This window comes from Lutra lutra, chromosome 1 (assembly GCF_902655055.1).
Source record: "Lutra lutra chromosome 1, mLutLut1.2, whole genome shotgun sequence".
Taxonomy (NCBI): Eukaryota; Metazoa; Chordata; class Mammalia; order Carnivora; family Mustelidae; genus Lutra; species Lutra lutra.
Window position 1 is genome coordinate 201,979,483 of NC_062278.1, and position 21,463 is coordinate 202,000,945.

Genomic DNA, 21,463 nt, shown 5'->3' on the forward strand with positions numbered 1-21,463 from the left:
ATTGATATAAATAAATGAGCAAATTGATTAGGAATGGACTCATAGTCTGGAGGTAACACTCCATAAAGTACAGGGAGAAAACCGTAACTTGGTCAGTTGAGAAGCTTGGCAGACACCACTGTAATCAGCAATCAGCATGAGCCTCGCCCAAGTACTGGGACAAGTGTGAAATCGTGTGCCACCTGATAGGAGACAGTGTGATGAGCACAGCATCATTTCTGTCACAGTCCTGCTGAAGCGCATCCTGCGTTCATTCGTCAGGAAAATAGACAAACTCAAATTGAGGGACACCCTATAAAATAACTGGCCCATAGTTACTCGAAAGTATCAAGACCCTAAAAGTTTGAGGAAAGACTGAGGACCTGTTTCAGAACAAAAGAAACTAAAGAGATATAACTAAGTGCAGCACACGATTCTGGGCTTGATCCTTTGGTTATAAAGGACACTTTCAGAACAGTTACAGAACTTTTGGAACAGTTACCAATTTCCTGATTTTGGTGGTTGAGCTGTGGACCTCGTTTATAGGAAATACTTAATTATTCAGGGGCGATAGGACCTCGTGTCAGCAGCCGTCCTTCAAATGGTTCAGAAAACATGCTTTATCTCTTTCTTGCAGATTCTATGTCAGAATAACAAAGGTTTTAAAAATTAACTATATCCTACATATATGGCTATAACATGTCAGCCAAGGTCCCAAGAGAGTTTAAAGCCTTAATGACATGACATTCTTTGTATGTAATAATTTATTTCTTATACCTCTGGAATGGAGTTAACTACCTACCCCTGAGGGAGAATTGAGAGAAATAGTCACTGAAATAATTTTTCAGGAGGTTTACTTGTCTCATGAAATTCCATTTGAAAAAAGCCCCAGGTGGTAATGGGCATTAAGGAGGACAAGCGACGTAATGAGCACTGGATGTTACATACAACTGATGAATCACTGAGCTCCACCTACCTCTGAAACTAAGAATATACTATGTGTTAATTAATTGAATTTAAATAAAAAATTTTTATAAGAAAAATACAGAGAGATTAATAATAATAAACATCCATGAACCCAAAACCCAACTTAAGAAATTATCACTTATGGGGCACCTGGGTGGCTCAGTTAGTTAGGTGACTGCCTTCAGCTCAGGTCATGATCCTGGAGTCCTGGGATCAAGTCCCACATCAGGCTCCCTACTCAGCAGGGAGTCTGTTTCTCCCTCTGACCTTCTCCCCTCTCATGTGCTCTCTCTCTCTCATTCTCTCTCTCACATAAATAAAGTAAAATCCTTTAAAAAAAAAAAAAGAAATTTTCATTTATAACCACCTTTAAAGTTTCTTGTGTGATCCTAACAATCCCTCCCCTCAAGAGATAATCAACGTCCTGATTTTTTATTTATCATACCTATGTTTAGGGTTTTGTTTTTTTTTTTAATAGTTTGGTCATGTTTATGCCTTACACCCTGTTATCTTTGGTAAGCCCCTTGTGCCAATGACCTTATCTTTCTCCTCTGTAAGTATAGTAATTGATATTAGAGCAATATATATAATAGACACTTGATAGTATTTGGCAGGAAAAGTTGTGTGGTCACTAAGTGAAGAGACAATCCATTTTATAAGTTTGTAAAGAGCTTTGAAATGTGAATCTCTTTCAGCCACTGTTGAACTCTACAAAAGGTAAGTTATTTTCATTTGCAGAAGATGCTGGGTGACATTGTTTTAGTTCTGGTGTCCTAAATCTTAAATATTTAGCATATAAATATCCATCACAGATGTTATGTTAGGTTTTCATGTTGCTAATATATACTTAGAAAAGAGCTTGCGGATGCACCTGGCTTTTGTTGCTGTCTTTTAGTTCTAATAATGGGAGTAAGTCTAGTATGTTCTATAGCTTGGAATGTTGGGCATGACCACAAGTGGTCTTGAAATATAACTTTATATGGGCTTTGGACTAATACCCTTTTAAAAAAATTACAACAGAAATCAACCAGACTATTACGAAGTGGTTTCTCAGCCCATTGATTTGATGAAAATCCAGCAAAAGCTAAAAATGGAAGAGTATGATGATGTTAATCTGCTGACGGCTGACTTCCAGCTGCTTTTTAACAATGCAAAGGCCTATTACAAGGTAAGAAAGCATCCCGTTTGGACAGTATCCAGTTTGATAATAGTTAGGCTGTTCACTGTTTATTATTCTAGGAGGTAAGTAGTGTTTTCTCATTTGGTGTTTTGAGTTTGTTTCTTTGAGAAAGAGACTGAAAGGGGCGCCTGGGTGGCTCAGTGGGTTGAGCCTCTGCCTTCAGCTCAGGTCATGATCTCAGGGTCCTGCGATTGAGCCCTGTGTCGGGCTCTGTGCTCGGCAGGGAGCTGCTTCCCCCTCTCTCTCTCTGCCTGCCTCTCTGCCTCCTTCTCTGCCTCCTTGTGATCTCTGTCTGTCAAATAAATGAATAAAAATCTTAAAAAAAAAAAAAAGAGATTGAAGGTTCATATTGCATGATGCCATTTTTACTTCTTTTGTGTCTATTCAAATCTTTTGCCCATTTTTCTCTTGAGTTGTTTGTCATTTTCATATCTATCTCAGAAGTTTGGTTTTTTTTAAGATTTTATTTATTTATTTGACAGACAAAGATTATAAGTAAGCAGAGAGGCAGGCAGAGAGAGAGGAGGAAGCAGGCTCCCTGCTGAGCAGAGAGCCCGATGTGGGGCTCGATCCCAGGACCCTGAGATCATGACCTGAGTCGAAGGCAGAGGCTTTAACCCACTGAACCACCCAGGTGCTCCTAAAAGTTTTTTTTATATATTCTAGATACTAATACTCTCTGGTTATATTGGTTAAACGTATCTTTTCCCACTATGAGTCTTTCATTCTTCATGATGTCTTGATGAACAAAAGATTATTTTAATATAATCAGATTTATTACTCTTTAACTTTGTGGTTTGTCATTTGTGTCTTGTTGCAGAAATCCCTTTTATCCAAAGATTATAAGACACTCTTATATTTTCTTCTAAAAGCTTAATAGTTTTGTTTTTCACATACAAGCCTTTAAGGCAGCTCAGATTGGTTTTTACATCTTCTGTGAGGTAGGGTTCTGTTTCCTAATAGGAATAAGCAGCACCTTGAACTGGCCATCCTCTCCACATTTGTCTGCACCATCAGTGCTCCCACCATTTCCATGTACTCACAGGGGGTCCCTTTCTGGCCCTTTAGTCTGTTCCTTTTGTTTTGGCAAGTTTATCTGTTACTCGACTACTTTATTCTTGCCTTAGTTATTATGGCTTTAAAATTCTTTATCAGGTAAGAATGCACTGGTTATTGATCATTCTTGGCCCTTTTCTTATCTATTTATCTGTTAAGTCAAGCATAAAAAAATTGGAGGTTTTATTGGAATTGCGTGGATTCTGTGGATCAGTCATATTTTGGAGAATTAACATAATGGTGATATCGATTATTCCAGTCTTTAAATTTGATGTGTCATCATTTATGTAAGGCTTCTTTAAATTATTTTAGCAAAGTTTTAGATTTTTTTTGTTAAGATTCTGCAAAGTGTCATTAGATTTGTTCTTAATACTGTGTAATATTATATGTAATTCTTAATTTAATTGAGAATAAATTCACAGTCTTTTGTTATTTATTTATTTGGCAAATGCTAATTTTTAAAATTTTCAGTTAGCCAGCATATAGTACATCATAAGTTTTTGATACAGTGTTCAACGATTCATTAGTTGCATACAACACTCAGTACTCATCACAACACATGCCCTCCTTAGCACCCATCATCTCGTTACCCCATCCCTCTACCCCCTTCCCTTCTGTCACGCAGTCTTTTAAAGCATAGAATTCAGGGGTGCCTGGGTGGCTTAGTTGGCTAAGCGTCCAACTCTTGACATCATCTCTGGGTCTTGATGTCAGGGTTGTGAATTCAAGCCTGCATTGGGCTCTACACTGGGCATGGAGCCTACTTTAAAAATAATTAATTAATTAATTAATTAGAAAGTATAGAATTCAGCGAGTTTTGGCATATTCACAAAGTTGTGCAGCCATCACTAATACCTAATACCTAACTCCAGAATATTTTCATTTCCTCAAAAAAGAAAACCATACCCATTATCAGGTGTTCTCCATTTCACCTCCCCCCTGCCTCTGACAACCACCTTTTCTTTCCTTGTGGATTTGTCCTTCAGCACATTGCATATAAATGAAATCAAATACTATCCAGCCTTAGGTGACTGGCTCCTTTCACTGCCCATGTCTTCGAGGTTCATCCAAATTGTAACACATATTAGTACTTCATTCCTTTCTATGACTGGATAATATGCTATTATATGGCTGTACCACACTTCATTTATCCATTTCCCAGCTGATGGGCATTTGGGTTGTTTCTCCTTTTAGCTATCATGAATAAAGGTGCTGTAAATTCTGTCACTAGAGTAAGGGTGGCTGGTCATTGGATACGAGATTCTGCATGTGTCCATCACACTTAGCTTGTTAATTTTGTCGTTAAAATCATTTATATCCTTACTGATTTATCTGTACAAACTATTTACCAAATGAGGTGTTTTAAAATCTCTCACTCTGGGTGCGCCTGGGTGGTTCAGTGGGTTAAAGCTTCTGCCTTCGGCTCAGGTCATGATCTCAAGGTCCTGGGATCGAGTCCCACATCGGGCTCTCTACTCAGCCAGGAGCCTGCTTCCCTCTCTTTCTGCCTGCTTCTCTGCCTACTTGTGATCTCTGTCTGCCAAATAAATAAATAAAATCTTAAAAAAATAAAATCTCTCGCTCTGATGATGAATTTGTCTGTTTCTCCTTATAACTCTGTTGATCTTTTGCTTTATGTATTTTAAAACTCCAACTGGGAGCATACAAGTTTAAAATTGTCGTATTGACCTAGTAAATTGTACTTTTTTTGCATTATGTAGTATCAGTAATGTCTTTTGTTGGAAGTCTGTTTTGTCGGATATTAATATAGTTCTAGCGGATTTTATTTTTGTGTTTACTTAGTTTATTTTTCTTCCATTCTTTTCCTTCAGCCTTTTGGTGCCAATGCATCTCTTGTAAACAGCATATGCATGAATTTCTATTAATATGGGTGTTAATCTTTTTAACTGGAATTTCATCTATTTACAGTTTCAGTAATAACGTTATGTTTGGATGTATTCCTATCATCTACATTTCTACTTTCTCTTTATCTCATCTTGTAATATTTTTTCTTGTTTTTCGTTCTGCCTTCCTTTGGTTTCATTTTGTTATTCCCTCTGATTTTCTCTTTTTTGTGGGGGTTGTAAAAATCTGTTGATAATCTTTTAGATTTTATTTAGGAAGTTTTAATGTACATAATTAATTTACCAAAGTCAAAAGCTAATAATCAGCATCTTTTAAAGATTTTTATTTATTTATTTGACAGACAGAGACCACAAGTAGACAGAGAGAGGGGGAAGCAGGCTCCCTGATGAGCAGAGAGCCCGATTCGGGGCTTGATCCCAGGACCCTGAGATCATGACCTGAGCCGAAGGCAGAAGCTTTAACCCACTGAGCCACCCAGGCGCCCCTAATAATCAGCATCTTAAACCTCCTTCTAAACAACACAAAAAAGACCTTAGAATAATTCAACTCTGATCTATTTATGCAACTGATATTTTGCATTTTAGTTCTATTGTGGCAGATTTTTTAAAAAAGGATTTTATTTTGGGGTGCCTGGGTGGTACAGTTGGTTGAGCATCCGGCTCTTGATTTTGGCTCGGGTTATGATCTCAGGGTCCTGGGATCAAGCCCCACATGAGCTCTGTGCTCAGTGGGGAGTCTTTTTGAGGATTCTCTTTCCCCTTCTCCCTCTGCTCCTCCCCCTGCCTGCATTCTCTCTCTCCCTTTTTCTCTTTCTTAAATAAATGAACCTTTTAAAAAAAAAAAGGATTTTATTTTTAAGTAATCTTTGCACCCAACATGGGACTGGAACTCACAACCCTGAGGTGAAGAGTCATACACTCCACTGACTGAGACAGCGAGGCACCCCTTTTGTGGCAGATTTTTAATCTACTCTTTATTCTTTTTTTTTTTTTAACTTTATTTATTTATTTGACAGAGAGACAGGGAGAGCAGGAACACAAGCAGGGGGAGTGGGAGAGGGAAAGCAGGCTTCCCACTGAGCAGGGAGCCCAGTGCAGGGCTCAATCCTAGGACACCAGGATTATGACCTGAGCTGAAGTCAGATGCTTAACTGACCAAGCCACTCAGATGCCCCAGTTGATTTATTTAAGTAATCTTTATACCCAACCTGGGACTCGAATTCATAGCCCCTGAGATCAGAAGTTGCATGTCCTTCTGACTGAGCTAGCCAGGTGTCCCTATTCTTTATTCTTTTATTGCCATCAAGAAGTCTTCTGTCAATATAATTTTAGTTCCTTTAAAGGTTAGCTATCTTTTCTTTCTGGCTGTCTTTGGCTTCCTTTTGTCTCTTGTGTTCTACAGTTTCACGGTGATGTGTCTAGATATGAATATCCTTTTATTAGTATAGTCTGGGAACTGTAGGGCTTTCTGAATCTTTGGATCGATGTTTTTCATCAGCCTGGGGAAGTTTGCAGCTGTTCTGTCTTTGTGCGCTGCCCCAGCCAAACTCTGTCCTGCTAGAACTCGGATTGTGTGTTCCGCTAAAGCCCTCTCAAGTCTCTGTCTCTCCTAACCTTTCCTAGTCCCCTTTTCAGTGCCTTTGTTGCTTTTTATGTAATTTCTTTTTCTTTTAAGATTATTTATTTATATATTTATTTGACAGAGAGAGTGAGAGAGAGACGGCGAGAGAAGGAATATAAGCTGGGGTGTGGGAGAGGGAGAAACAGGTTTCCCGCTTAGCCTGGAGCCCAATGCTCCATCCCAGGATCCTGGGATCATGACCCAAGCTGAAGGCAGACGCTTAACACCTGAGCCACTCAGGCGCCCCACTTTTTATGTAATTTCTTTAGTTCTTCTACTTTTCTTTGAAATCTGCTCTTAAACCACACTGTTGAGTTCTTCTAATATTTGTGTTTTTCATATTTTGGAAGTAGTTTTCTTTTCAGGGTTTCCTGCAATTTGCTTCTATTTTTCAATCCCATCGTTTCTTTAAAAATGTTCAACATACTCATTTTTCATACTATGGCATAATTCCAAAATCTGAAATACTTGTGTGTCTGATTTTGTGGTTATTTCTGCTGGCTTTCTTGTGTGGTTTCATTCTTTTGTGTTTCATGAAGTTTAACCTTGAGCTCACATTTCTTGGAACTTGATCTCTAGAGATTGTTTGAGGCTTAGATTGAAATTGGGTTCATTTAGGGTAGTGTGTTGCTTATCCCAGGCACCTGGCCTGTCTTTGTTAGGGCTAGCGTATGAGGACTTCTCAGAGGAGAATCATCCCATGCCTCTCCTCTCCCTGCAGCGTTATGGTTGGAGATAAGCACAGGTTGAGCTGGGTGGAGGATGAGGTGAGTAGTCTTGTTCCCAGGCATCACAGACACTGAATTGTTCTTGAATTCCTGCTTAGGCTACAAGGGTCGTGTTTGGAGTCCCAGCTTCTGGTGGGCTCTGACCTTTATCTCCTGTCCTGCAGCTTCAGAGAGCTTTGAAAACTAAAGCTTTAGGTTTATCTTACCTTACAGAAGCCCTCAAGTGGACATCAAGCTTCAGTGTTCTGCTCGGTCATGTGGGTTCCTGCTTTGACTCTCTTCTTGCTCTTTTGAGCATTGCTTTCTCCTTACTGGCAGCACCTGCATGGATTTGAAAGTTTAGCTTTACTTATTTGTTTATTTTTTTAAAACTTTTATTTATTTATTTGACAGAGAGAAACACAGTGAGAGAGAGAACACAGGCAGGGGGAGTGGAGAGGGAGAAGCAGGCTTCCTGCTGTGCAGGGAGCCTGATGTGGGGCTCAATCCCAGGACTCTGGGGTCAGGACCTGAGCTGCAGGCAGACGCTTGACGACTGAGCCACCCAGACGCCCCACTGCTTATTTTAACATTGGTTCCAGCATTGCTTTTACTGGGAAGTTTCAGTTAGAGTTTATCCCTGTTATACTTTAGGAAAAGAAGTCTTTAAATAAAGTAGTAAATAGCTTAAAAATAGAAGTGATAGTAGAACAATCGTTAGCTTCTACACTTTACACTTACAGCCCTTAAACTGGGTCTTACCTTTTGAATTGCGTATGTTCATGTATGAGTTATTAGGGTTACATTTTTTTTTAAAGATTTTATTTATTTGTCAGAGAGAGAACACAAGCAGGGGGAGCAACAGGTAGAGGGAGAAGCTGGCTCCCCACTGAACAAGGAGCCCAGAGGGCACTTGATCTCTGCATCCTGGGATCATGACCTGAGCCAAAGGCAGACACATAACTGACTGAGCCACCCAGGCATCTCTGTTAGTGTTAATTTAACAAATCATTTATCTTTTGCCTCAAATCTTAATGTAATGAGATAATAGGGCATAAATAAATAAAATAATATGATTTCAGAATGTCTTTAAAACATATGCTTTGTTTCTCAGAAGAGGAATTGAGGCTCATGTATCTTTCAGTCATAAAGATTTCTAAATTTGTTGTAAGAGTTTCAGCATCGATGTCTTAGAATGCTAGTCTCTGCTGGAACAGAATGCTTTAAAAGTAGTTGTTGATTTACAATAAAATACTAAAGTGATATTTTTTCTTTTGTCTTTGTTCATTTGTACAGCCAGATTCTCCTGAATATAAAGCTGCTTGCAAACTATGGGATTTGTACCTTAGAACAAGAAATGAGTTTGTTCAAAAAGGAGAAGCAGATGACGAAGATGATGATGAAGATGGGCAAGACAATCAAGGCACAGTGACCGAAGGAGTAAGTGTGCGGCTGGGATGAGTAAGATGGACCTTTGTGAGAGTAGACGAGGCCCCCCTACCTGTGATTTCTTCTGTGCTTTTGTGGGGAACTGGGTTTCCTGTGGTGTGGTGTTGGTGACTAGGAGGGTAAGGGGGCATATGACCAGAGATCCCCACTCCGATTACAAGAGATCCTAGGACATCCTGGACATTGAGTGCCATGAGTGATTGTTTTCATGAGTTGCTCTTACATTAATGCATATTTCCTATTCAGTTTTAAGGAGAACCTTCATATGATCAAGGACTGTTCCAGTTTTGCTGGATTGAGATACAACAGTAGGCAGTATTGTGATTAAATGTTGGAGAGTCATTGGAATTACCTTAGAAATATTTTTTGTAGCTTGTACTGCTGCTGTTCCCAGAACATGCCAAATGTGCTCTTGCCCCTAGAATTTTGCAGTTGCTCTTCTGCTTGGAACATACGCTTCCTTTGGCTCTTTCTATGACTGGCTCTTTTTCATGATTCTAACATCACTTAAAATTAAGACAGCTAGGAGTGGACTTTCCTGACGACTTGTCTAAATTGTTTGCCCTGTACCCGTCTTTTCCCATCATCACATCACTCTGTTCTGTGGTCCTCAGTTTTTTGTTACTATATGTGAAATAACTTGTTTATCTGTTTGCATGTTTACTTTCTTTCTTCTTCCAAAGAGAATGATAGCTGCACAGAAAATACCACCTTATTCACCTGTTGCTGGCATCTAGACTGTGAGGGATGTGTAGGTACTGGTAAACACTTGATGAATGAGCACATGTGTTTAATTAGAGGAAGAAAGATAATAAAAGTAAGGACATCGCTCTTCTGTAGCTAAATAGTGAGACACCCAAAGCTGAGCGTTCTCCTTTCTTCCCTAAGTTAACCTCAATAGGCCTTCTCCTGAAACTTCAACACAGAGAAAAGAAATGCTAGGTGAATTTCTCAAAAATGTAAATACTTCGGGGCACCTGGGTGGCTCAGTCAGTTAAGCGTCCAACTCTTGGATTTGGCTCAGGTCATGATAATGGAGCCCCACATTGGGCTCTCTGCTCAGCATGGAGTCCACTTAAGATTTCCCCTCTCCCTGTGCCTCTCTGCCACTCACATACCCACATGCTCTCGGTTTCTCTCTTTCTATTAAAAAAGGAAAGTAACTACTTCTTGGACTCTCAAAATGTAGCTCTTGGGTACCTTGTCAATTTCTTTCTGGCAGTTAAATGATTAGAATTAGGTAGAAGGCAATTAATTAGGGATTCCCTGGAATTTTACTCTCCGGTATTAATATAGGAACAGTGATTTACCCCATGCTTTCTTGGGCAGAACATTACCTACCGTGGGCTCAGTTGTCTTATAGGCCTCCAGGGTTCTAGTCAAAAAATGAAACCACTTGCATTTAGGACTTGCCTGTGTTTCTTTGGTAACAAATTGGGAGGATCTTGCACATTCATGTTTATACCTCCCAGGCTTCTTCTTGGCCCTAAGTTCTTGTGAATGGAGAGGGTATTTTCAAGCTTCTCTCTCTTTTTTTTTTTTTTTAAAGATTTTATTTATTTATTTGACAGAGAGAGAGAGCACAAGTAGGCAAAGAGGCAGGCAGAGAGAGAGAGAGGGCAGCAGGCTCCCTGCCAAGCAGAGATCCCGACGTGGGGCTTGAGCCCAGGACCCCAAGGTCACAACCCCAGCTAAAGGCAGAGGTTTTAACCCCCTGAGCCACCCAGGCACCCCGCTTCTCATTTTTAAATTCAAAATGATTTCCTTGGAGCTTTCCCAGTTGTGGAAATAGGTTTTGGGAGCGCATTTACACCCTGCAACACACGTTGCATGTCATCTGCAACACGTGTTTCCAGAGTAGCTGTTTGGGTTGGGAGGAAAGGAATCTTGGCTGCAGAGTATAACTCTGCTCTTTTTGAAACTAACTCTGTGGTACTGTGTTTTAGCCAGGAAGTAAATGACTTAAGCATGGGTATTTTTAGTCTGATTTCATCAGTGTTTTGTTGGTTCTCTAAGCTTATATAGTTGGAAACTCTCAGAGAATCACATGTCTTATTTGTTAAATATTTGTTATGTGTTTGTTATTGCCAGGCACTGTGCTAGGCTCAAGAGATGTTAATGTTCTCTCTGTGGAGTTAATATTGGACCTTAAAATTGAGACTGTACTAAATAAAAAAGACCTGTAAGGACACAAAGATCAATGCTTTTGTGGTTTAAGCCAGAAATACCATTACCCTTTCTTTTGTATGCACAGAACATGGTTCTATAACTCTTTTGTTTAAGATTTATTTATCTATTTTAGAGAGAGAGTGAACGTGTCAGGGAGGAGCAGAGGGAGAGAATCTCAAGCAGACTCCTGCTGGCTGCAGAGTCCTACATGGGGTTTGATCTCACACCCCCAAGATCATGACCGGAGTCAAAAGAGTTGGGTGTTTAAACAGTTGAGCCATCCAGCGCACCCATTTTCTGTAACTCTTGATGCAAACATGCCATTGCTCACTGTAAAAACCAGCTTCACACTCAGATCCTGCCTGGCCAAGTGCTGTTTGGGGCATATACTTTCCCATGTGGAAACAGTAAATAAGGTAGGAGTAAGTCAGCCAGTCTGCGGGGCAGAAGTAATGTGCATTATTTGATATGATCTCTATTTGCTTTTGAGATAGCTAGAATTCTGTCATCAGATCTGATAGAGCCACCCCATGGGTAGAAGTATATATTTACAGCTTTACATGCATCCTTGTTCTACCAGAATATTCAGACTTCAGTAGTTAGGAAGAGCAGATGTAGAGAGAGTCAGGTATCATGGGACGTGTTTTCCCTGTCTCAGTTGCTCAGACCCTAAGAAGGTTTGCATTTCCATCGTTTCATACATATGGCACTTGAATTTCACTGTTAGAGTGTTTACTGTGGAATAGACTTCAGTAAAAGGACCTGGTCCAAGGGATTTAGTTGCTGAGGTAACATAAGGAGCCTCCTTAGTGTCACGTATGCCATTCCAGGGGTGTAAGCCCCATGTCCGCATCAGAGCGTTTCTGTGGTATTTTTGAAACTTAGATTAAATAAGTACTGTTTATAAGTTGCTTTTTGAATTAATTTTAACATTTTAGCATTGATGTTTGGATTTCTCTCACAGTCATTCTCTGTCTCTTCTCTCCTTCCTGCTAACCTCCTCCTCCCAGTCTTCTCCAAGTTACTTGAAGGAGATCCTGGAGCAGCTTCTTGAAGCAATAGTTGTAGCCACAAATCCATCAGGACGTCTCATCAGTGAACTTTTTCAGAAACTGCCTTCTAAAGTGGTAAGTGATGCAGTTAAAAACAGATGAGTTAAAGTGTGTTTTTGTTTCATTTGGTTTTCATTTTTCAGTACTTCAGAAAATTTAATAGTTCTTAGTAAATAAAGGTATTGGAGGCTGCCAGGTGACCCTCCTTGAGGCCACAGCAGCAAGCACGTAGGGCATGTTCTACCATTTTATCTCTCCTGAAGGTTGTGAATTTAAAACAAAATTGTTTTTGATTGGTTATTCTTACTGTTTGGTTTTTGTTTTTTATTGTAAAATATATATAAGATTTACCATTTAACCATTTTAAGTGTATGGTTCAGTGAGGTAAGTATATTCGTATTGTATGTCTGTTTGCTTAATTAAAACTCTGTATCCATTAAACAATAACTCCCCATAAAATAAAATAAAGTAAAAAAATAAAATACAAACAAAAAACCCCAATAACTCCCCATTCCCTCTCAGCCCCCAGCTTCTGACAACTACCGTTCTGTGTTCTCTATGAATTTGACTACTCTAAGTACCTGATCATAAGAGAACTCATACAATATCCTTTTGTATCTGGCTTATCTCATTTAGCGTCGTATATTCAGCGTTCATCCAGGTTGGAGCATGTGTCAGAATTTCCTTCCTTTTTAAAGCTAAGTAAATACTCTCATTTGTGCATATACCACATTTTATTTGTCCATTCATCTGCCCATGGACATTGGGTTGTTTCCAATCTTGGTGACTCTTAAAATAACAAAATAAGTACATAAACTAAGCCTTTTATTTGTAAAAGAGAAGAAACATTCTCTTTGCTCAGGAGATAGAATGAGAAGATAAATGAGTTCTTCCTCTTTTAGTGCTGATCTCCTGGTGATGGAGAAGAGAGAGATCTAGTAGTACTCATCTACCCCAAAGAGGAAGAGGTTTTCTAGACAAGTGAGACCCTTTGAAAGTGGCAGGGCCTCTTGTGGCTTCATAACCGAAAGGCAGTGAGCATCGCTAAAGTCCCACTGTAGCCCATGGAACTACAAACATTTTGATGGCCTCTGCATTCTTGTATTTCTAGACAAGGATATACTTTTAGAAGTACTTCACTGTCGCATGTACTCCATTGTGATCGTTTACTTTTTATCTACCTCCTTCCCACATCCCTGAATTTAAGAACAATTATGTCCTATTTTCTTTTGTATCCTTGCCATATAGTTGGAATCCAGCATGTCACTGGTGTGCAAGAAATGCTTATTGACTGATGAGCGGCATGCAGTTTTCCCCATCAGTCATCGACATGACTGGTTATCTAGAGATGTGTCTTGACTAGTTGTAGGACAGTTACCACATTAGAAGTAAAGCAGAGGGGCACCTGGCTGGCTAAGAGGGTAGAACATGCAAGTCTTGATCTTGATGTCATGAGGTCAAGCCCCATGTTGGGTGTGGACTTTACTTTAAAAAGTTAAAAAGAAAAAAAAGTTAAAAAAAAAAAAGTTGAAAGAAAGAAAGCATATATGACCACTGCTCTTCTAAGTGTGGATCTGATTAGAAAAATACAGTGATTATATTGGTCGTATGTTTTAAATTTTAAGAGAAAAGGAGAACTGTACGATAAATCCTCAAAAAATTGAATACAGATTTACCCTATGATCCAGCAATTCCACTTTGGGTACATACCCCAAAGGAATTGGAAGCAGGATCTCAAAGAGATGTGTACACCCATGTTCACAGCGGTATTATTCAAAATAGCTAAAACATGGGAGCAACCCGATGGCCCTCAGTAGATGACTAGATAAATGAAATGTGGTATATACATACAATAGAGTATTTTTCAGCCTTTAGAAAAAGAATGAGGGGAGCCTGGGTGGCTTGCTCAGTTAAGAGTCTGCCTTTGGCTCAGGTGATGATCCCAGGGTCCTTAGATCAAGCCCTGCATCCCACTCCCTATTCAGCAGGAAACTTGCTTCTCCCTCTCCCTCTGCCCCTACCCCTGCTTATTCTATCGTTCTCTCTCTCAAATACATAAATGAAATATTTAAAATAAACTAAAAAGAATGAAATTCTGACACATGCTAAAATGAACCCTGAACACATTATAGTAAATGAAATCAGCCAGTCACAGAAGGACCAATATTGCATGTTTCCTCTTATAGAAGGTACTCAGAGTATTCAGATTCATTAGAAAAAGTAGAATTGTGGTTTCCAGGGACTGGCAGGAAGAGAGAGGGGGCAGTTATTGTTCAGTGGGTCTAGAGATTCAGTTTGGGAGGATGAAACGTTTAGAAGATGGTTGATGACCGTGGTTGCACAATAGTGTGAATGTACTTAATGTCACTGAACCACACACTTATAATGATTAAACGGTACATTTTTTGTATATTTGACCACAATTTAAAAAAAATAAAGGAGTATAGTCTTTTTTTTTTAATTTTTTAAATTTATTTTCAGCGTAACAGTATTCATTGTTTTTGCACCACACCCAGTGCTCCATGCAGTCCGTGCCCTCTCCAATACCCACCACCTGGTTCCCCCAACCTCCCACCCCCAGTCCCTTCAGAACCCTCAGATTGTTTTTCAGAGTCCATAGTCTCTCATGGTTCACCTCCCCTTCCAATTTCCCTCAACTCCCTTCTCCTCTCCCAACTCCCCTTGTCCTCCATGCTATTTGTTATGTGGAGTATAGTCTTTATTCAAGACTTACTCTTATTTTGCAGGAGATCATCACCAGTGGTCAAGCCACCAAGGGTGACATGGAGCAATAAAGCATTAATATCCTGGGGCACCTGGCTGGCTCAGTCAGTTAAGCGTCCCAACTCTTGATCTCAGCTCAGGGCTTGATCTCAGGATAATGAGTTTAAGCCCCTTATTGGGCTCCATGCTGGGTGTGGAGCTTATTTTTAAAACAAACAAACAAACAAACATGTTTAATATCCTGTTCCTCCATTCCAGGAGGGCTTTTGGGAATACCATGTAGCAAAAGTTGGTTAGAAAAAGCAGGTTCCCATTGGTCCCTCGGGATGTGACAGTTTCAGAGTCAGCAAGGACTGAGATTGGGAGGGGAGGGCAGTTTTTACCTTTCCTTTATGAGCCCTTCCCAAGCTGAATTGGCTGAAGAGGGGGATTGGGAATATGTAGACCCAGCCAGGGTGGCCTTGCTATAATTTGTCTTCTGAAGTAGACTTGGTAGAGAGGGGGCAGAAAACGGGTTTGATCCAAGCAAAGAAAAGAGTAGGGTTAAGAAAGTAAGGGTAACCTGAGGAATGAGATGAGAGGAAGCATCCCTGAGACCATGCCTTCAGCCCAGTAACTAGGTGAAGGCTGTAGTCGCCTGCTTTTTGTTGTTGTTTGGGCTTCAAGGACTTGAACAGGTTGGAAGAACTTGGAGAGCCCACATAGTAGACCAACTTTTTTTTATTAACATATAATGTATTATTTGCTTCAGGGGTACAGGTCTGTGAATCATCAGGCTTACACAGTTCACAGCGCTCACCAAAGCATATGCCTTCCCCAGTGTCCATCACCCACCCACCTCCCCTGCTAGCCCCCAGCAACCCTCTGTTTGTTCCCTGAGATTAAGAGTCTCTTATGGTTTGTCTCCCTCCCCGGTCCCATCTTGTTTCATTTTTTTGCTCCCTATCCCCCATGTCCCCCTGCCCTGCCTCTCAGATTCCTCATATCAGAGAGATCGCATGATAATTGTCTTTTTCTGATTGACTTATTTCACTCAGCATAATACCCTGTAGTTCCATCCATGTAGTTGCAAATGGCAAGATTTCGTTTTTTTAATTTTTGGTCAGCTTCAGTTGTTTCTTCCAAGGAACCAAACCTGTAGAAAAGACTTGGGGCAGTGAATACAGTGTGGGCATTGTTTTTTTTTGTTTTTGTTTTGTTTTGTTTTTTGGGTTTTTTTTTAAGATTTTATTTATTTATTTGACAGAGATCACAAGTAGGCAGAGAGGCAGGCAGAGAGAGAGAGGAGGAAGCAGGCTTCCCGCTGAGCAGAGAACCTGATGCGGGGCTTGATCCCAGGACCCTGGGATCAGGATCTGAGCCGAAGGCAGAGTCTTAACCCACTGAGCCACCCGGGTGCCCCTGTTTTGTTTTGTTTTTAAAGATTTTATTTATTTGAAAGAGGGCACGCATTCAGGGGAGGGGCAGAGGGTGAAGGAGAATCTCAAACTAACTCCCGCTGAGCACAGAGCCTGACACGGGGTGCCATCTCACGATCCCGAGATTGAGACCTGAACTGAACTGAAGAGTCAGACACTTACCCAACTGAGCCATCCAGGCGTCCCTGCACTGTGGACTTTGTGAAACTCTTCAAGAATATTCCTCTAGCATACTTGACTTATTTTCTTGTGATAAGCTAATATTTGATAAGAAATCAGAGAGTGCTTATAATTTTACCTTTTGTGGGTTTTTTTTGAAGATTTTATTTATTTATTTTATAGAGAGAATGAGAGACAGAGACAGGGCATGAGCTAGGAGGAGGAGGCAGAGGCAGAGGGAGAGGGAGAAGCAGACTTCCCACTGAGCAGGAAGCCCGGGCTTGATCCCAGGACACTGGGATAATGGCCTGAACCAAAGGCAGATGCTTAACTGACTGAGCCATCTAGGCACCCCTTTTACTTTGATTCTTTAATGTGGTTTCACTTAATGTGTTTTAGTTTGAAAAAGAATTAATTTGACCAAAATAAGTAGAAGCATTAAGTTAAACATGAAGCTAACAAACTTGCAACCTTATGTAGTTTAAGATCCATAAGAATTTTATATGAGGGGTGCCTGAGTGGCTCAGTTGGTTTAAGCATCTAGCTCTTTTTTGGCTCAGGTCATAATCTCATGGTTGTGAGATTGAGCCCTGTGTTGGGCTACACGGTCGGTGTGGAATCAGTCTGAGATTTTTTTCCCCCTTCCTCTCCCCACCCCAATTCCTTCCTCCCATCCCCCTGTCTACTCACAGGTGCATGTTCTCTCTCTTTAAAGTAAATAAAATCTTTTAAAAAGTAATTTTATATGAAATAGGATAATATTGTGTGATTTAAGTTGAAAAATTAAAAGAGCTTATAAGAACATTCAAAAACATTCTATTTCATTTTCAGGGATAAATATGTTGGAACCTTAAATTTTAAATTGTGTGATTCTATGAATTTAGAATTTTTTTAAACATTAAGTTATAGTGTTGGATAATGGCAGTTACCGAATACTACCTGTAAACTTGTACAATGTGCTCTTGTGTATTTCATAAATCTTGTTAAAATCAAATTCTTTCTGCTTCACCTATAACAAACCGTATGCTCTACAGCTGTGTCTGTAGCCTTGCATCTGACAGAGCTGTTCAGTTGATTAACAGATTGTCAGTGTTTTTGCTTGTTTCTCATTTCCTGGATACTTTTCTCTTATTTATGATGCCCGGGTTTTTGTCTTCCAGCAATATCCAGACTATTATGCAATAATTAAGGAACCTATAGATCTCAAGACCATTGCTCAGAGGATACAGGTACGAAGATAACCACATGTAACCATATGTGTTTTAGGGCAGTTCAGCCTGAGATCTTTTGTAGAGGCTTTTAGGAAACAGAAGCGATGTCTTTGTAAGGGGTTATTAACAATATAATAAACAAGTAGAGTGGTAAAACTGATTATAGCTTTGGAGGAGGTAGCATAGTGTCCCTTTTGCGTTTTATCTGTAGGGAGGAAAGCAGAATTTTCACTGGCATTGTAAATCTTGCTCTTAGGACAAAAATTAAAAAGCACTGGCCATAGACGTTTTTAGTTGTGAAAGTCCCATTAGCAATAAAGCTTTGTTGTTTATTCTTATCTGCTTCCAAAGAGTTTTAGGATGTCTCAGAGTAAGTTACCTTCAGTATATGTTAGAGGGTAAGGTCAGTGAAAACAGAGGCTTTGTTCTCTTTGAGTGCCTTCCTCCCTGTATCCCCAGCAGTAGCAGCAGCCAGCACTCACTTGGCATTGCCAGGTGCCTGCTCTGTTCTCAGTGCTTTGTATGTATTAACTATTAATTCTGATAGCCACTCCCTGAGGTAGATACCGTTATTATTCCTGTTTTACAGATGAGAAAAACCGAAGCACCGAGCTGGTAAGTCACTGGCCCAAGTCAGCAGCTAGTAAGGAGAAGAGTTGGGATTTGAATCCAGACATTCTGACTCCCGAGTCTGTGCTCTTAACCTCTGCACTGTTACTGCCTCTCCACAGAGTAGGTGCTCAATAGATGTTTATTGAGTTGAATGAATGACGAAATTTAAAACTTGGCGATTAGAGGTTAAGGAAGGTATAGGGAGAAAGAGCTATATTTACCAGAAATCCAGTTTTTAGAGTTGGACCGACATGGGTTGTCTTCCTAGCTCTGCTCCTTACTAGCTATATCGCTTCGGTCAGGCGACTTGCCTGCTTCCTCTGCTGTATGCTGGGTGTAGTGTGACCAGTTTGCAGATCAGAGGGGGCAGGGGTAATGGATGAAGCATCTCACAGAGCACCTATGGGATGTGGCCTTGGTTAGTGCGAGTTAGGGTTCCTCCCAGAGTAAGGAGGGTTTGGGGCTCCCAGTAGGTAAAGCAAAGAGGAAAATTTAATGTGTCACATTGTCTCATTGAGAAATGAGACTGAAGGCAAGTGGTTTGCCAGGAGGGAGAAGTTTCCTTGGCTTTAAAATTGTAGGAGAGCAGTGAACAGTGACAGTGTAGTAATTACTGGTACCATAATACACTTTCATAGAATGTTAAAATACAGATTCTCTAATGTATCGCCTGGTTTTTAAGGTAGATCCCTAGCTGCTATTGCTAATGTCTTAGTCTCCTAGAACCTAAATCCCTGGGGTTTCTAACATCTACCTTGGCGGAAGATGTTTTTGTGATACTGCAATTCAGATCAGATCTGTATATACACCCCTACACCAGCCCCAGCCTTCTTTCTGAGACCTCTTTCCTTGTCTTGTCTGTTCTTCCTTCCACAAGCTCCATAGAAGCACCTCCTTTTGCCATCACCCTAAGCAAGATCTTGTCCTCTTCTGTCCAAATTATTGTAGTAGTCTCTCCTGCTTCTCTGATGAAAGGCTCTCTGGTCCTTTCTGAATGTTGCTTCCTGACCCTAGCATTCTTCCTATTTTATTCTTCCTTTCTGTTCCACAGCCCAGAGCCTTGTCACTTGTTTTCTAGTGCCTCCACTAGCAAATCACAGTTTCTTGTTACAGTGCAACAGAAACCAGCTCTGAATAACTCCAGCAGAAGGGGAATCTGTGGAAAGAGTACCAGATAGCTCATGCAATTGTTCAGAAGGCTGGCAGGAGAACTAGCTGTAGGGAAGTAGGTAGAACTCAGGGACATCGTGGCACAGCTGAGGTCATGCATCGTCTTTTTGTGGTGCCATTGGTGTTCCCAGTGCCATTTGCCACTGTGGATCCTGGATGTCCACTGCTCCCCTCTGCTTTATTGCCCTTTACGAGAGTTAGGAATGCATTTTCTCTATTCTCTTGCCCTCACTTTAGTCTCTCAAGACTCCCTTGAGCACGAATTACCTCCCCTTGCCCTGGCTGCCAGGCTGCTAGCAGTGCTGTTACCCACTTACTTGTACTCTCTGTTGTGGAAAGTAGGTTCTTCCCTACTACCTGTACTAGGACCTTTTCCAAATCCGGAGGGTTCTCAGGGTGGCTGGCTGGATCAGTCAGTGGAACATGCTACTCTTGATCTTGGGGTTGTGAGTTCGAGCCACACCTTGGGTGTAGAGATTATTTAAAAATAAAATCTTTAAGAAAAAAAAAGATAAACAGAGAATGCTCAGATGTTGGGTATCCTCACTTGGCAAATCACCAGCTACTCTCCTTTCCCTGGCTGTCTGGATTTTGCGTCATTTGTCCTTACTATACAGCCTTTGCTTATGGTTCTGCCTTCCCCCACCCTCCACTCCACTTAATTTGGTTTTCTCAGTCTCTCTAGAATGTGTCTGTTCGTTTCTCTGTCCTTCTTGTTAACCCTGTGTAACTTCTGCTTAGAGTGTCTTCCTCCTTCCTTTTCTTTGAAAACTGAAGGCAGTTCCCAGTCTCCCTGGATTATTTGGGATCGAGTGAGCTTTAAGATACGACAGCTCTAACATAGAGCCTAGTACATAGTAGGTACTCAAAGAGTTTAACCTCTGTGCTGGACTATTTTATCAGAAGTGGTCTGTAAAACTAGAGGAGTTTTACTTCACACCCTTAATTCACCTTTACTTCACAGTCCTTAATGGATTAGTATTCGTGAAGCACTTAGAACAGTGCTTGGTACTGTGTGTTTGCTGAATTAAAGAACTTTTACATTATTTGATCTTTTAAAAATTGTAAGTTTTTGTGAAACTAACATAGCTCTGATTGTTACGTATCTCGAAAACTTGTGTGTAAATGGACAGTTGTAGTAGTTTATAGAAGAGAAAATGACTTTATATATTGTTCATATGTGTATTTTCCAATAAAGTCTTTGAATATGCTGAGAATTTAAAAATATGGGGAGTTCTTTTCTTTTTAAAGGTCTTGCTGATTAACTTTCAGTTAAGAGGAACTGCTATATTTTGTTGTTTACTCTAGAATGGAAGCTACAAGAGTATTCATGCAATGGCCAAAGATATAGATCTCCTAGCAAAAAATGCCAAAACTTACAATGAGCCTGGTTCTCAAGTGTTCAAGGTTAGTTTTTCACTGTTGTTGTTTTCATTGGTAAGAGTAGACACCTTAATTTAGAGCCAGCAGTTTTTATGTAACAACTTTATTGAGGTGAAATTCACATCATACCATACATTTCACTCAAAGTGTATGATTTAATGGTTTTTACTGTATTCTGAGTTGTGCAGCCATGACCACATTCAGTTAACAGTCACTCCATTTGCCCCTAGTCTCCCATTTTAGGAGCACTGGCCTACTTTCTGTCTCTGTGAATTTGCCTATTCTGAACGTTTCATGTAAATGGAATCACACAGATGTGGTCCTTTATGACTGGCATCTTGCACTGAGCATGACACTCTTACTACATTCATGTTGCAGCATGTATCACTTCTTCGTTCTTCCATTGCTAAGTAATGCTCCGTTACATTTATATACTATGTTTTAGTTACCCACTTATCAATTGCTAGACATTTGGGTTGTTTACACTTTACAGCTATCATAAAGAATGTTGCTGTGAACATTCATGTTTAAGTTTTTATGTGGACATAGTATTTTCAATTTGGGGGTATGTACCTAGGAATGAAATTGCTGGTCCACATGGTAACTAACTATATATTTAACTTCTTGAGGAACCACCAAATTGTTTTCCAAACCAGCTATACCATTTCACATTTGCACTGGAAATCTGCAAGTGTAATTTTTCCACATTCTCAATAACATTTGTTTTCCGTTTTTGTTTTTA

At 40.1% G+C, this 21,463-nt stretch overlaps 1 protein-coding gene across 25 annotated transcripts in view; it reads left to right on the forward strand.

The window, feature by feature from the left end:
* Positions 1-21,463, forward strand: part of PBRM1 (polybromo 1) — a 131,262-nt gene that overhangs the window by 14,757 nt on the left and 95,042 nt on the right. For all 25 annotated transcript variants that reach the window (XM_047692109.1, XM_047692071.1, XM_047692064.1 and 22 more), the window contains 5 exons: positions 1,966-2,113; positions 8,671-8,814; positions 12,003-12,119; positions 17,506-17,574; positions 20,647-20,745. In XM_047692109.1, the coding sequence (XP_047548065.1) occupies positions 1,966-2,113; positions 8,671-8,814; positions 12,003-12,119; positions 17,506-17,574; positions 20,647-20,745 (577 nt within the window). The remainder of the gene's footprint in view (positions 1-1,965; positions 2,114-8,670; positions 8,815-12,002; positions 12,120-17,505; positions 17,575-20,646; positions 20,746-21,463) is intronic.